Genomic DNA, 16,292 nt, shown 5'->3' on the forward strand with positions numbered 1-16,292 from the left:
ACCAATCCTGGTGTGTTTACGTCTTCGTAACTTAGCGGTTCAGCAAAAGAGACTGATAGAATAAGTTCTAGGCTTACAAAGAATAAGTCCTGGAGTCGATTTGCTCGATTTGCTCCAGCATGACCGCAGTCAAATGACTTAAACGAGTAAAAGTAAAGAGTGTCTTGCTCAAGGACACAATGCATCTCTGGGAATCAAACACATGACCTTATGATCATGAGCTGAATACCTTAATCCCTAAGCTAGGCGCTTTCACATTATGTCTAATTGGGCCACAAGAATATATGTAAAGAAAAGCTGCAGAACCAAAATATGTAACTACTAAGACAAAATATAACAAAGTTGAAAATAACCTGTCATTTTAATTCCACTGTTTCTATTAATTATGCAATATTTTATTTTCAGAAATATTAAAAATTACATTGACGAAAAGGAGAGGGAAACAACTGGGGATTAAACTTGTTGGTAAACGGTAAGTAGACTTTTGCTTGATTGTAAGGATATCATCATCATCATCATTTAATGTCTGCTTTCCATGCTAGCATGGGTTGGACGGTTCGACCAAGGTCTGGTAAGCATGGAGGCTGTGCCAGACTGCAGTCTGGTTTAGCAGTGTTTCTACAGCTTGATGTCCTTCCTAATGCCAACCACTCCGAGAGTCTAGTGGGTGCTTTTTATGTGCCACCTGCACAGGTGCCAGACGAGGCTGGCAAACGGCCACAATCGGATGGTGCTTTTTACGTGCTACCGGCACGGGGGCCAGACGAGGCTGGTACAGCCACAATCGGATGGTGCTTTTTACGTGCCACCGGCACGGAGGCCAGTCGGGGTGGCGCTGGCAACGGCCATGTTCGGATGGCTCTCTTACGTGCCACCGACACTGGTATCACAGCTACAATTTCCATTGATCATCATTTAACGTCTGTTTTCCATGCTAGCATGGGTTGGACAGTTCGACCGGGGTCTGGTAAGCCATGGAGGCTGCACCAGGCTCCAGTATGGTTTGGCAGTGTTTCTACAGCTGGATGCCCTTCCTAACGCCAACCACTCCGTGAGTGTAGTGGGTGTTTTTTACGTGCCACCAGCACAGGGGCCAGAGGAGGCTGGCAAACGGCCACGATTAGTTGATGCTTTTACGTGTCTCCAACACGGACACCAGTCAAGGTGGCACTGGCATCTGCCACGTTCGGAGGAATTATAAAGAATCTGTTGAGAGAGATTTTGCTGTTGCATTGGATATATTTATATATTTTGTGTGTGGATGCTTGACAGCTGATCAATCCTTTCAAAAGTTGGTGATTGAGGTGTGAATTGAATTTAGAGCATGACGGATATGTCATTTATTCTGTAAGGTTGGAAAAAATTACAGTTTGATTTCATCATTGATTCCTGTTGCCATCAAATTATCGAAGATAGAAACCTAGTAGATCAGATAAAAAGTTTGGACAAAGCTGAACATTGGTTCTATATTTACATTAATTTCTCTTTTCTGAATTACAGAATTATTGATTTCTAACAGTACTAATATTGGTTTCTAGCAAAAATATTGTGCTATTCTGTGGACATATTTAAGTTTTCAATGGCATTTGTTAGTGTTTGGTTAATCCAGTGGTTCTCAACCATTTTTTACCTATGGATCCCTTAATTCCTGTTTTACTTAAGTGGATCCTCATAGGCATTCGATGTTTAAAAAATATTGCTATATTTTTATAGTTAAGTATTATTAGGAATTGTATTAAAAAATTGTTAATATATTATGTGTATTGTGGAAGTATAAACAATTTATTGTTGAAGTATAAGCAATTTATTGTACTTAAATTTTTAACAAAAGAAAATATTATATGGACTTCCAGGAGTTGTATTGACTCCTGATTGAGAACCACTGGGTTAAACTACTGATGAAGTTGTTTGCCAGATCAAAATGTAATCAGTATTGATGATGAAAATTTTATTATTGTTTTTTTATTTTACACTTTCAGAAATGGTCCTGGAGTCTATATCCTAAACCTGGTAAGTGATTGATTTATTTCCTTTGATAGTTTAATGGTAAATCATTGTGGTCTGCTTGGTTCTAAGTCATAATAGTGATGTTCTTTTTTATTTTCTGTTCATATTTTGTATAAATACGAACAAAAAGAGATGGATTATATAACTAGATATCACTTTAATGAATTTCATTATCATGTTAGCGATATTTTCCCTGTTTTATTTTTATATCTGATTGTTGTATATACATATATTGTTGTGTTGATTTTGTCTTTAGATTAGTCAAAGCTTGGCTGCTATTGATGGCCGTTTAAAACCAGATGATCAGGTGCTGGAAATTAATGGACAGGATGTTTCATATGGATCTCAAGAAGAAGCTGCCTTTTATATTCAAGTGGGTTGCATTTTTTGTTCTTTTTCTTTCATCATCATCATCATCATCATCATCTAATGTCTGTATTCCATGCTGGCATGGGATGGCTGGCTTGACAGGAGCTAGCAGGCTGGAGACCTGCACCAAGTTCCAATTGTCTGTTTTGGTATGGTTTCTACAGCTTGACACCCTTCCTAATGTCCACCACTTTACTGAGTGTACTGGGTGCTTTTTATGTGGTACCAGCATGGGTGCTTTATACATGGCATCAGCACAGGTGTTTTTTACATGGTGCCTTCATTTATTATATCTCATTATGAAAGTTAACAGTTCTTTCCTTGTTTAATTTTATAATGAGCTAGTACATGACCCATCAATAAGGAAAAATAATGCTATGCTTAGAATAGCATTTGTTTGGGAAATACACAAAAGATATAATTTGATAATATATATAAAAAAGATATAATTTGATAATATATTTACATATTCTTAGTTATGCAAATACTTTACAAAATCAGTGATAAAATAACAAAGAAAATATTAAGCAAATCTGTACTTTTTACATAGGCAGCATATCCTTATTTACACTATTTCCATGTAGATACATTATGCGTAAGTCTTCTTGCATTTTCATTATGACGTCTACTTGTTCCTGATCTGGTAAATTCTTTTTGATCAGCAAATATTTTAAGATTCACTGGATCCCCAACTCTACTAAGTGCGACATATAACTGGCCATGAGTAAATACGGGTGCAGGCATGTAGATGCTGCACTTAGAAAGGCTTTGTCCTTGACTTTTGCTTATAGACATTGTGAAACCAGGTCTCACTGGAAATTGGTGTCTTTTCATAGTAGAGGGCAAATCGGTATCAGATGGTTGCAGAATAATGCAGGGAATCTAAAGTATGCATCCTGCACTAGTTATTTTACTTGCAGTGATCATATTATCTGACACCGATAACACTCTATAACATGCGCCATTGCAGTGCCCATTTCTCTGATTTAAGTTTCTTAGCAACGTTATAGGAACACCTGTTTTTAATTTGATAATGTGAGGTGGCATGCCACTTATATTAAGAGAAGTCAGAGATTCAGGAGGATAGAGTGCAGATTGTTGATCTTCTGCAACGGAATCAATGTTCCTCAGAGTATATGTTTCACTTGGAAATTTCTGGATTATGTGGTTATTTAGATTGTCAACTTCTTCATTCTTTGTTGTTAATATTGCTCGTGAGGATAACCATTGGGCATTGTTAAAATTAACCTCTAAATTTTCATAGACATGGTTGATCAAATCCTCTTTGCTATTGACTTGAAATTGCTGAGGAATCTGTATTACTATTCCATGGACGAATCTTAATTAAATAAAATAGTATGAAAATAATAATGAGACAGGTGATTGTATTATGATGACAATATTTGTATCTTATTTACACAGGGTGAGGTTTAAAAATAACGAAACTTCCTCTCAAACATTCACATACATTCATACATACACACACACACGTTTTTATTAGAGACTCATAAATAGGAATGAATGAAAGAAGACCATTAAAAAGTATAATGAATATGTTGACAGAGGTATTGAAATAGTACTCACATGTAATGGTAAATATTAAGAATTAAGTATCTGTAATGAAGAGGCTTGAAAATCTGGTCAACCACATCAGATCAATGAAAATCAACAATTTTAACTGTGCATTTGTTGACAATCTACTTAGCCTTGTGAAACTACTACTGAGGAAAGGATGTGTGGCAGATGTGATAGAAAGAGTAATCTGTAAATGTGGGAGGCATGATAATTAGAAAAATTAATCAAGTGTGAGTAGATGAATGTCAGTGTGAAACAAATGAGTGGGGGAGAAAGGATAGATGCTTACATTAGTATTTGTTTGACCCAGTGACATCATTTCTTGTTCAGCCCCAAAAGCTGTCTGCAACAGGCTGTGACAATCGTTAACAGGGACCTGACCCCTTTGGCTCATCAGTGCCTACATATTTATAACAGTCTGCAGCTGATAGAAAGCTGGACAAGATCCAGTTCATCTGAACTTAATTTCACCTAGGTGGTCATTAAAAACTCATCAGTCATTGCTTTAATTGACAGGATAAAGAAATTTTTCCTACCGCAAACTGTGTGACCAGTAATTCTGAGGTGCAGTTTCAAATCTCAGGTGATAGAACTGATATTTGTTCTTTATATGAGCCTTATCACACGGCAAGAACTTAAAACAAACTTGAAAGAAGATACAAGTTGAGTTGAAGAACTTCTTCACTGAAGCTTCCTCCTTCTCTTGATTGAAGCATTGCGAGTCTGGGAAGTGAGCCATGGATCAGAACAAGTAATAATTCGAGGGAGATATTTTTCCTCAATCCTAACATGCATAAGCAATGGTTAAGTAAGGGCCAACTTCTGGAACCTGTTGCCAAACATGGGTGTTTCAAACACTAGGTGATACTCTGCGTCTGGTGGAATTATGATGGGATAATTCACTATGAGTTTGTTCCAGATGGTTGAATCATTGATGCCAACCTGGGCTCTGAACAGCTAGACTGAATGTATGCCATTGTATAGCAAAAATACCTGGCATTGGTTAACAGAAAGCAAGGTGTTCTGCAGCAAGACAACACAAGACCTGAAATAATCTCCAGGAATTGAGGGAATCAAACTGATGCCATACCCAGCATATAGTCTGGGCCTAGCTCCCTTGGATTATTACTTGTTCTGATTCATAGCTCACTCTCTGTGCTCAGGACATCTGACAAACCAAGAGGAGGTGGAAGTTTCAGTGAAGGAGTTCTTCAGCTTGAAGGACAAGAACTTGTATCAGTATGGGATCAAAGAACTAGTAGAAAGGTGGCTTCAGACAGTACAACACAATGGCCTATGTTTTGAATGCTAGGATGCTTTTGTTTGTAATTTGATAAATAAAGCAAATATGTGACCAAAATATTGCAAAACTTTTGACTTAACACAATAAAAGGGTGTTTTACTCTTTACATTCCTAAACATTAATTTTTTTTTCCCCTTTTTTTGCTTTCAGAAAAGTGGCGATGAAGTAGAATTTGTAGTATGCAGAAAAAGTCGTCCACAAACTCCTGATCTTATTCGTTCAACAGGCAATGAATTTTCTCTGAAAAATACATCATCTGATAGTGATACTTGCAAGTTAACACCTTGTAGAAAATTCCTTGAGAGGGAACTAGCAATCCAAAAGGTTAGTGACAATAAAAAAAATTCTTTTTTGCAATACAGTTTTTGTGAGACTTTGAACAACATCTTGACTATCATATAAATTTATGAAAAGTCTACGAAAATTTAATTTATTATAAGTTTTGTGAGGCAAAAAATATAAATAAAAAAAATTGAAAGAAAGGCACAGGCATGGGTGCATGGTAAGAAGTTTGCTTCCCAACCACATTGTTCTAGGTTCAATCACATTCTATGGCACCTTGGGCAGGTACCTTCTACCATAGCTTTGAGCCAACCAAAGGCTTGTGAGTTGATTTGGTAGACAGAAACTGAAAGAAACCCATTGTATGTGTGTGTGTATATATATATATATATATGTGTGTGTGTATGTGTGTCCCACACCACTGCTTGATAACTGGCGTTGGTTTGTTTATGTCACTGTAACTTAGTGGTTCTGCAAAAGAGACTGTTAAAAGAAGTACTGGAGTCAATTCATTTGACTAAAAATTCTTCAAGGTGGTGCCCCAGCATGGCTGGAGTCTGATGACTAGAACAAAACAAGTACAAGATAAAAGATAAAAGGAATAGCTTTGTTAATAGCAAGCCTTATTTATATTTTTCCTCAATGAAGCTGCCTTATAAGAAAGCTTCTTTAGTCCTTTTGCTACCATAATTCTAATGAAATACTCTGTCTCTGTGATTCAGTTAATTTTTTTTAAATAAAAAATTTGGAGGGTGGGTGGCTTAATGTTGGCTTCATTCAAGGTGATTTATAAGCAAAACAATTATATTTATCTTTCATTTCCTTCTTAGGATCCATCTGAAAGTTTAGGAATTAGCGTGTCTGGAGGTGTTAATAGTCCTCAAGGTGATACTCCAATATATGTCACTAATATCAAACTTACAGGCTGTTTGGGACGTACAAAACAAGTGAAGGTATGCATGCTTTTATTTCAACATTCTCTTTAATTTTGCATTATGCTACACCCATACATACAGGCATGTCCTTTAAAGGCCGTGCCCCCTGCATTCCCTCTCTCAGCTGCAAGGTCCCTGTCTTGCAGGTTCGTGGGTGCTGGTGCCATGTAAAAAGCACTCGTGCTGATGCAACATAGAAGCACCTGTGCTGGTGCCATGTAAAATACACCCAGTACACTCTGTAAAGTGGTTAGCTTTGTGAAGGAAATCCAGTTATAGAAACCATACCAAAACAGACAATGGAACCTATTGCGGCTCCTGGCCTTACCAGCTCTTGTCAAACCATCCAATGTTAAATGATGATAATGATAATGATTTCTTTGATTACTAAATAATGTTGAGGATTTCTCACAATGACACATTACACCTCTAAGATTAGGATTGAATTAATCTCACTATAAAGACTTGCTTTGTTGACAAAATCTCAACTCAGTATAATGAGATCTATAACCAATTAAATTCAAGGCATTTGTTCTGGTACTGTTTCTGATTACTCCCTTCTATTCTTATAACATAAAGGAATCTGTGGCAACAGGCTATGTTATGGAGGATGTCAATAACAACAATAATAATTATGCTAAGTACAAGGGCAGTGAGCTCCTGAAAATTCTCAGCTACATTCTAAGAAAAAGTATTTTTGTAGGAATTTAAGCTTATGCTATTTTGTTGATTTTTTTTTTCCAGAAAGGTGATGTGCTGTTATCTATAAACTCTGTTAGTCTGCTTGGTCTAAGTCACAATGAGGCTGTGAAACAACTAAAACTCAATACCGAATCAAAAACTATTACTCTAAAGGTGCTTGATGGTCCTGAAGTTTCTCAGAGTACACCTGGTAATTTTACTCCTTCTTGGTTATACTGGCTTCAGTTACCAAGGTAAGTTATTCTGAAGTTTTAACTTTGGTTTCACTTAATTTGTTGCATGCATTAATTTTGTCATTAAATTTATATAGGCTCAAGCATGGCTATGTGGTAAGAAGTTTGCTTCCCAACCACATGGTTTGGGGTTCAGGTCCACTGCATGGCACCCTAATAAAGCCTTGTGCCACCCAAAGCTTTGTGAGTGGATTTAATGGGCAGTAACTGAAAGAGACCTGTTATATGTGTGTGTGTGTGTGTGTGTAGAGGTGCGCGGCTTAGTGGTTAGGGTGTCAGCATCATGATCGTGGTTTCGATTCCTGGACCGGGCAGCGTGTTGTGTTTTTGAGCAAAACACTTCATTTCATGTTGCTCCAGTCCACTCAGCTGGCAAAAATGAGTAAAACTACGATGGACTGGCGTCCCGTCCAGCTGGGGAACACATCCGCCATAGAAACCGGGCCCATGAGCCTGGCTAGGCTTTAAAAGGGTGCATTTATTTATTTATTTATTTATTTATTATATATATATATATATCAGAAGTTGAAAATGCATTGGAATTTGTTTAGATTTTTTATTTTAATATTTTTAAAGACTTAACTGGTTTCACAGATTACTCTGATTTTCAAAAGTTGATATAGGAAGACATGGAGCTATGCACAATATTTACAATAGACAGATAAGGGTTATCACCTTGTTTGTTGTTACTACATTGTTTCAGCTGATGTACTCTTCAGCCTTCATCAGGTGTTATGGTGGAATTTCGAACCCAACCCTTTATTTGACTAATGGAGTACTGTGGGATTGAATTTAGGTTTATAAGCCCCAAAATTCACTCTATAATTGTAGACAGGCATATAGCATAAAGGATAAAAGCGCAGGCTACTAACCCTTGGATCCTGAGTTCAATCCCAGGCAGGGGCTTGGGAAATAATATCAACAGAAAAAATAACATCAGCAAAAAAGGACAACTTTAGGAATGAGAACAGAATACCCCATCAGTCAAATAGAGGGTTGGGTTCGAAATTCCAATGGAGCACCTGATGAAGGCTGGGGAGTACATCAGCCAAAATGTTGTGGTAGCAACAAACAAGGTGAGGATACCTATTTGTCCATTGTAAATAATGTACACATTTCCTCATCTCAAAAATATAGATTAGTATGGAGCTATGCTGCAACTACTTTGTTTCTGATTGGGATTCAAAAATTGTCTTGTTTTTATAGAGAGAACATGGCTCAAATTTTTGTAGGTTCCCCACTATGTCCAATTTTTTGTTCTGAAAACCAAGGCTGGCACAGTTGAATGAACATGTGTAGTGACAGTCCCAAAATAAGGTTCTCTAAATTTAATCTGTCAAGTGGTAGAGAGGACAGGAGTATTTTTATGTAACCTAGTGGTTTTATATACTTTTAACCTTGTGGAATAAAATACATATTTGTGTGTATATGTATATATATCTGTGTATGTGTTAGTCTCCTACCACCACTTGCTGTGTTTACATCCCTGTGATTTAGTGGTTTGACAAAAGAGACTGATAGAATAAGTACCAGGCTTAAAAAAAAAGTACTGGGATCAATTCATTCAACTGAAGCTTCTTCAAGTGGTACCCCAGCATGGTTGCAGTCTGTTAACTGAAATGGGTAGGGAGGTCATTTTCAACTCAATATTTCTACATTTTGCATTGTCTTTTGTCATATCATTTGTGTGGGTCTCACTACATCTTTAGTCTTTTGCTGCTGCTACTGTTGTTGTTGTTAAGCAACAAGACAGGTAAGGGTGATTAGGGCTGAGGGGCGGGAGACACCAGAACTTGGAAAACAAAAAATTTTGGTCGTCTTGTTGTAGTCGAGAGCTCTTCGTTGATGCCCGAAACCACTGAGAGGTGGCCCCCGAAGTCGCTGGAAATGGAGATCTCCAGGTTCAAATTCTTGAAGGGCTGCTGTGACAATCCCCCCCCCATTGTCTATGTTTCTTTCATATCTATGTTTCTTTCAGTTCTAATGTTTTTTTTTTTTTCAGGATTTGTCAAACTGTGAAAACCATATCCTTGTTACGTGGTCCAAATGGCAGCCTTGGTTTTGCAATTGTTGGTGGTCGTGACAGTAGTCTTGGGAATTTACCAATGTTTGTTAAATCTGTTGTCCAAGACACTCCTGCAGCAAAAGATGGAAGGCTGAGGTAACACTTTCTCTCTTTATTTTTTCAATTATCAGAACTTTGTTTCATTAGATAAGAGTTTCATCAAATTCAAATGTAGAAAAGCATATATTTGGTTATTCTGAAGAAGAATTATAATTTTTTTAATTTGCACTATTTTTAAGCATTAGAAAAACTTCATCTATATATTACAAACATGCTTGATCACCACCATCAGTTTAAAGCTTATTGTCACTGCTAAACAGTTCTTTATTTTATAGAATAGATATGAGACTAACATAAGTACAGGCATCTGTTTGTTCAATTAAACCAATGGTTCCCAACCATTTTCTTTTACCTATGGACTGTTTTCAAATATTTCTTCATGACCACTTGTTTCCATGGAAGATTGCAAAGAAAGGACACTGCTTGCATGTTGGTGACACTTGTTACAATTACCATGTAATGTCAAGGCAAGGACTCTTGCATATATATATATATGCTGAGATCCCCTTCAGTCATGACTGACTGTGGGATTGCACCTAGAAAGTTACTCTCCCAGGCACAAGTCCAGGCAAGGTTGTTTATGGAAGACCAGCAGTTGCCCATGCATACCAGCCTCCCCTCTCCACGCCACCAGTGTTATCCAAGGGAAAGGCAACGGCCGATACAGCTTGGCACCTGTGACATCGCAACTCATTTCTACAGCTGAGTGAACTGGAGCAACGTGAAATAAAGTGTTTTACTCAAGAACACAACACGCAGCCAGGTCCGGTATTTGAACTCACAACCTCACGATCGTAAGCTCGATGCTCTAACCACTGAGCCATGCGCCTTCACAATATATATATATTCACAATATACATACATACACACATATATATATATATATATATCATCATCATCATCATCATCATATATATATATATATACACACATACATGATTGGCTTCTTTCAGTTTCTTTCTCCAAAATCTACTCAAAAGGCTTTGGTTAACCCAAATCTTTTGTAGAAGAGACTTTCCCATTATGCCATGCAGTTGGAACTGAACCTGAAGCCATGTGGATGGGAAGCATATGTCTTAACTACCAGCCATGCCTGCCACCTAATAAAGTAATCATCATCACCATCATTTAATGTCTGTCTTCCATACTGGTGTGGGTGAGATGGTGTGACTAGAACTGGCAAGGCCAGGGGTCACACTAGGCTTCATTGTCTGTTCTGGCTCGGTTTCTACAGCTGGATGCTCTTTCTAAAGGGAACCATTCCTCAGAGTGTACCAAGTGCTTTTTATGTGGAACCAGCACAAATGCTTTTAACATGGCACCAGTACTGGTATTAATTCTTCTGTGGCAATCAGGTCTTCTTGAGTAAAGCAAGGCACCAGTCATTTTGGTCCTTTGTCATCTCCTTTGTAAGGTTCGCTGTCTTGATATGGACTTTCAGTACTTTGTCCCATGTCTTCCTGGGTCTCCCTCTTCCACAGATCCCATCCACTTTAAGTGATTGGTAATATGAAAGGTAAACTAAAGTGAAGCCTTAGGAAATGAGTTTCGTATAATGCAAGGAACAACTGTTTAATAGAAACTTGTGAACTAATTATGACACGGAGATAACCTGAACACTTTGTTTTGTATTTTATTTTAGATGTGGAGATATGCTTCTGTCAGTGAATGACCAAAGTCTAAAACATGTAACCCATTCTGATGCTGTTACTTTTCTGAAGAATGCCACAGGTTATGTCACATTAGCTGTCGTATCATGGCCGGGCACTTTTGTTTGACATTGGTATTTATAATCTGTACATCGCTGTTTGTGCGTGTTTGTATATATATTCTGTGTGAGTGTATGAATATATATGTGTATGTATGTGTGTTTATGTGACTGTGTGTGTATGTGTGTGTATATATATGAGTGTGTCTGTATGTGTCATTGATAAAAAAAATAAAAAATATAGAAAAAGACACTTTTGCTATCCTTCAAGAAAAAAAACGTCCCTGTCCAGGTTCTAGTATTTTAATTCTTTATTTATCCTTGAACATTACCAGGAGCTCCATGTTACATTAGAAAATGAATAATTAAGGAGCTTCACTAAAGGTTTTACATATTTATCCTCCATCTAGAACAGGTCTTTTTTTTTTTGCCATGCATCAACAAATAGATATATGAAAACGTATTTATATACCAACACACACACACAGAAGAAGGCAATAATTCTAAATAAGATGACCTGTCCAACCCATGCCAGCATGGGTTGGACAGGTCACCTTATTTAGAATTATTGCCATCTTCTGATGACGACAAAAGCTAAAAAATAATGCAAAGCACATTGTGACTAGCAATGTATAACAACATCTGATAGTCTGGTCGATCACATGGTCATGTGATTTTATATATATATATATAATTATTATTATTTGAGGAAATATAAATCCAAACTTACAGGGAAAAAAATTCAATTTAGAAATACTAAATCAAATTTCACACAATATAATATATATATATAAAAAATTTTTTAAAAACCCACCCTTTATCAATTCAAAATGAACAATTAAATTTACTTAATTACAGATAAACAATGTAATTTTCTAGATGGTGTAATTTAATTGTTCATTTTGAATTGATAAAAGGTGGTTTTTTTCTAATTATTTATATATATATATATATATAAATCCTTCTTACAGTTTCTGCCTATCAAATTAACCATTCACAAGGCTACAAGGCATTGCTCAGCCTTGGGGCTATAACAGAAGACATTTATCCAAGGTGCTATGCAATGAGACTGACTTTGAACATATGTGATTATAAAGTGAAACTGTTAACCTCACAGCCATGCCTGTACCTATATAATATACATATGTATGCGTACACACAAAAGTAAAAAATACACCTCAGTTTACATGCAGCACTTGTTTATCTGTAACTACATCTTGTTTCTTGGAATATTCAGCTAAAACATAGAAAAATAACGGTTTTCTGTCTCTCACTACACACTATTACTCCCTCAATTACAGCATGCCATCCAAGCCTTGGCCCCACTCTTAGTTTCTCTCATCTTATTTGTTTTACATTTAGTTTTTCTAATAATATTTCAAGTATCATGGGGAGGGGAATATGAAGGAGCAATGTGCCTGGGGAGAGAAAATGATATTTTTATTATGAAATTTATTTAAGATATCACCAAATTTATAGATATCGAAGTACATCATGAAATGCATAAAAGATGTATGATATTTTTAGGCCCAGACTAATTCATATCAAGGACAAACCAAGCACAAATTAATCTCACCCAGTGTGACTTCATTTCAACCAAGGACATGTTGATATATTTTAAGGTGGATATATTCATGAAACGTCAATTGAATATAATATGGGATTATAAGAGTAATTTCCATTCCAGTGATATATTAATTTCTAAAACGGTTTTTTTCTTTTTCTTCAAAACCTTCTCAATGTTTTTGTGTCTATGTTTCTAAAGTCATTCTGAAGTTGTTTGTCCCAACAGTTGACAGAATTTAAAAATAATTTGTTTTATTTACATATAAACTGTGTGAAAAGTCTGGCTGCATCCGTAAAAATATAAACAAAAATAGACACAAAGTTTATTACACGAATCTGTTACCACCACGGCAGTCAACTATTTGACGCCGAACACGAGTTTGATGTTGAATACATCCACAAATTTTCCAGTCAGATAGCTCTTCCCAAGACTGCAAGACGGCTTTGTGCAATTCATGCCTCGTTGTAGGGTTTTTCAGTTCAACTTTATCGGCCAAAACTTTGAAAATGCCTTCATCTAATGGATTCCACGTGTAAACATGTGTTGAATAGAACTCACTGAATAAATCTTAATTAACTGTGTTGTCAATTGTATGCACCTGACATATGCTAACGTGTATGCAGCCAGACTTTTCACACAGAAGATATATTTCTACATTACAAATAATTGTTTTAAACAAGCGTCAGAATATAAGATAACAATATAAGACTAATTGATTACATATGTTATAAACTAAACAATGAAAATATGGGATTATAATGTCAATTCAGTTTTACTGCATATTTATAACAAAGTGTTAACAATGAAATGTGAGCTTGATTCCCATCTGGGACTCACTTATAACCATAATATTTGTAATGATATTCTAGAAAACATGGAACAAATTGGTGATAATATTCTGTTGACTTCTTTTTTTTTTTTTACTTCCTCCTCAATTTATTTTTGAGTAAAAATGTTGTTGTGACTAGTCTCCAAAGAAACACCTAATTTTAGATGTAAAATGTCAAATGTTGGGATTACATTTTCTCAATTTTTTTTTTACTCTTAAAAAACTTAAATGCCCAGGAAAATCAATATTTTATCCTATATCTTGTTCCATTGATCATCAAGTAATCCAAATGCCAGCCTTATTTTTTAAATTATTACCTTTATGAGATAGCTAGTCTTACATAATTTAAAAAAAACTGTATTTAATAGATATTTCTTTATTAGAAAAAACTGGCTTTAGTAGTTAAAACATAGGAATAAAAATGGTTTTGAGGAATTCTTTTTGTCATAATAGTTTAATCAAGTTAATGTTTTTGTTTTAATGTGACCATGTCAAGTGTAAAAAAGGTGCTTTAACAATTATTATTTTGAATGAAATAATTGTGCACCCTGTAAAATATTTGTGTGTTTGTATATATACATATATGTCTATGTGAAAACCATAAATAAAATCTATGGGATGTTTAAATATGTGATTCATATATCTAGTCTGCAATAATACTTTTTTATAATGTATTTCTTAAAATTTCTAAACTAAAAAAGGAAAGCTGTCTTCTAACTTCATGTACAGATTGTCCGATAAGGATATCAGATTACAAAAAATCTGGACAATTTACGATAGCCTACTTTTAAAATATGTTTAAGATAAAATGAACTTTTATTTTAAATTTGATACTATAGTAATCAAAGATCATTCACTCAGATTTTTATATTAAAAATATTTCAAAAAGAAATGAATAATTCCTGTTAAGTTTTTCTTGTATATTTTGTTTAATAAGAGATTTCATTTATAAATTTTTAAACTAATGGCTTTTTTCCCCCCTTGAATTTAATATCTTATCATTTCTCATGTTTTAATGTTTAATTTTATTTTTTCATATTCACGAAATATTTTACCATTTCATTTTTCTCCCTACAAAAAAATACTATAGATACTTTCTTTTAGACGTTTTGCAACTGATTCTAAGATTAGTCCAGTAACCCCAGTTCCAGATAATAGATTCCTTAGAATTTTATCCTTTGTCACTGTTTCGCTCCAACTTGAAAAATAAACTTTCTATTCTTGATGGAATTCAATATCATCTACATTTCTACGTCAATTTCTACATCACATTTATTTTTCTATTGAGGCTCAAATATGATGATAGCAGACGATCTATTTATATACTTTTAATAATAACAATAACAACAATAATAATAATACAATCATTGTAAACTGCTGTAAAACTTTGGTTTATTTTTCTAATCCTATACATTTCAAAAATAGTACACTGAAACTGTGGAATAATCTAGTTCCCTACTTTCTTTTTTCATTTTGCTTTCCTTCTGTATCCTGTGTATATTTATACCTGATTTAAATATGCAAATGTATTCTGTGACCTCAATTAGTTTAATTAATGATTCCAAAATCTATCCCTCCACCCATCCCATATCTCATTGACATATTTCCTTCAGTCATTCAGCAGTTTTTTTCTTCTTTTTTTTTTTTGTTTCAATGGTTTTAATGAAACCCTGGAATATTTCTTGTGATAATTTATTTCAGTCGATATTTAACAAAGTATTGGTGCTAGTTTATTTTTTAAAACATTGAAGCATTGTCTGTAAAAATGTCTTCTGCCAAAGAATCTTTGGAGTTCTTGGTTTTACTATTTCATTGTGGAATAAAACGATTTTCCTTTGAATTGTTGTTTTCATAAAATGTCTACTAATTATAACAGAACTCTGCAAGTTAGGTTGTTGTTGTGGGTTTTGTTCGTAGTTGTTTAGTCATTGCAAAGGCAAGACAGAGAATGTTTGGAATATCTTTGGAAAGAAACCCTATGACATTTAAAAAAAAAAAATATCAAAGACTCTGCCACTTTTGAAGCTGATGCTCATATTTTGATATTCTGAGTAAAATGCTGCAAATTATGTCAAAGAAGGCTCATTGCTCATCGGCAACTTTTTAAGTTATAGCGGTTCTTGTTTGCTCTGTATACATCAACAAATTGTCAAGTCATTAAGAAACTTTTACAGTTTTGCAATATTGATTTCTCTGAAAGAAAGCATTGTTGGAAAATAATTACTAATTCCACCTAAATGTTCATTAATAAAGAAATATAAATTTGAAAATCTATATTTTCAAAGGATTGAAAATGAATCAATTACTTCATGAATACTTTTAGTTCTATTTTATATATTTTCACACTGAGCTAATTTCCTTCTGCTTTTTGTACTTGGGGAAAATTTAATCCTTGATTATCTGGATTGTTGTATTATTATGACATTAAATGAAAGTGTATTTGCTTTCATGCCAACATAAGTCTTTCAATATTTATCATTTTTCCAACATTGATAAATCAGTTGCAAAATACTTTCTTCTAAAATTAATTAGAAAAATGTGAAATTTATTGTTTTAATTTTTTTTTATTTTGCAAACAGTAAAAATTGCTTAATAAATTGGAAATGCTTTTCTTTTCACTCTATCTCTTTGTTGCCTTACTTTTCTAAAACAAGGAT

General features: G+C 34.8%; 1 protein-coding gene and 1 long non-coding RNA gene across 3 annotated transcripts in view; both read left to right on the forward strand.

Moving 5' to 3' along the window:
- LOC115217467 (E3 ubiquitin-protein ligase LNX) overlaps window positions 1-11,718 on the forward strand; it is a 72,075-nt gene extending 60,357 nt beyond the window's left edge. For both annotated transcript variants that reach the window (XM_029787172.2, XM_029787173.2), the window contains 8 exons: window positions 406-472; window positions 1,980-2,010; window positions 2,264-2,380; window positions 5,405-5,578; window positions 6,367-6,489; window positions 7,216-7,406; window positions 9,409-9,567; window positions 11,174-11,718. In XM_029787172.2, coding sequence (XP_029643032.1) covers window positions 406-472; window positions 1,980-2,010; window positions 2,264-2,380; window positions 5,405-5,578; window positions 6,367-6,489; window positions 7,216-7,406; window positions 9,409-9,567; window positions 11,174-11,309 — 998 coding nt within the window. In that variant the 3' untranslated portion in view covers window positions 11,310-11,718. The remainder of the gene's footprint in view (window positions 1-405; window positions 473-1,979; window positions 2,011-2,263; window positions 2,381-5,404; window positions 5,579-6,366; window positions 6,490-7,215; window positions 7,407-9,408; window positions 9,568-11,173) is intronic.
- A 413-nt stretch (window positions 11,719-12,131) lies between these two features.
- Window positions 12,132-16,239, forward strand: LOC118765486. The gene is made up of 2 exons (XR_005001352.1): window positions 12,132-13,074; window positions 13,450-16,239. It is a non-coding gene; the product is annotated as an uncharacterized LOC118765486 (long non-coding RNA).
- The last annotated feature ends 53 nt before the right edge of the window (window positions 16,240-16,292 follow it).

Source organism: Octopus sinensis, linkage group LG11 (genome assembly GCF_006345805.1).
Source record: "Octopus sinensis linkage group LG11, ASM634580v1, whole genome shotgun sequence".
Classification (NCBI taxonomy): domain Eukaryota; kingdom Metazoa; phylum Mollusca; class Cephalopoda; order Octopoda; family Octopodidae; genus Octopus; species Octopus sinensis.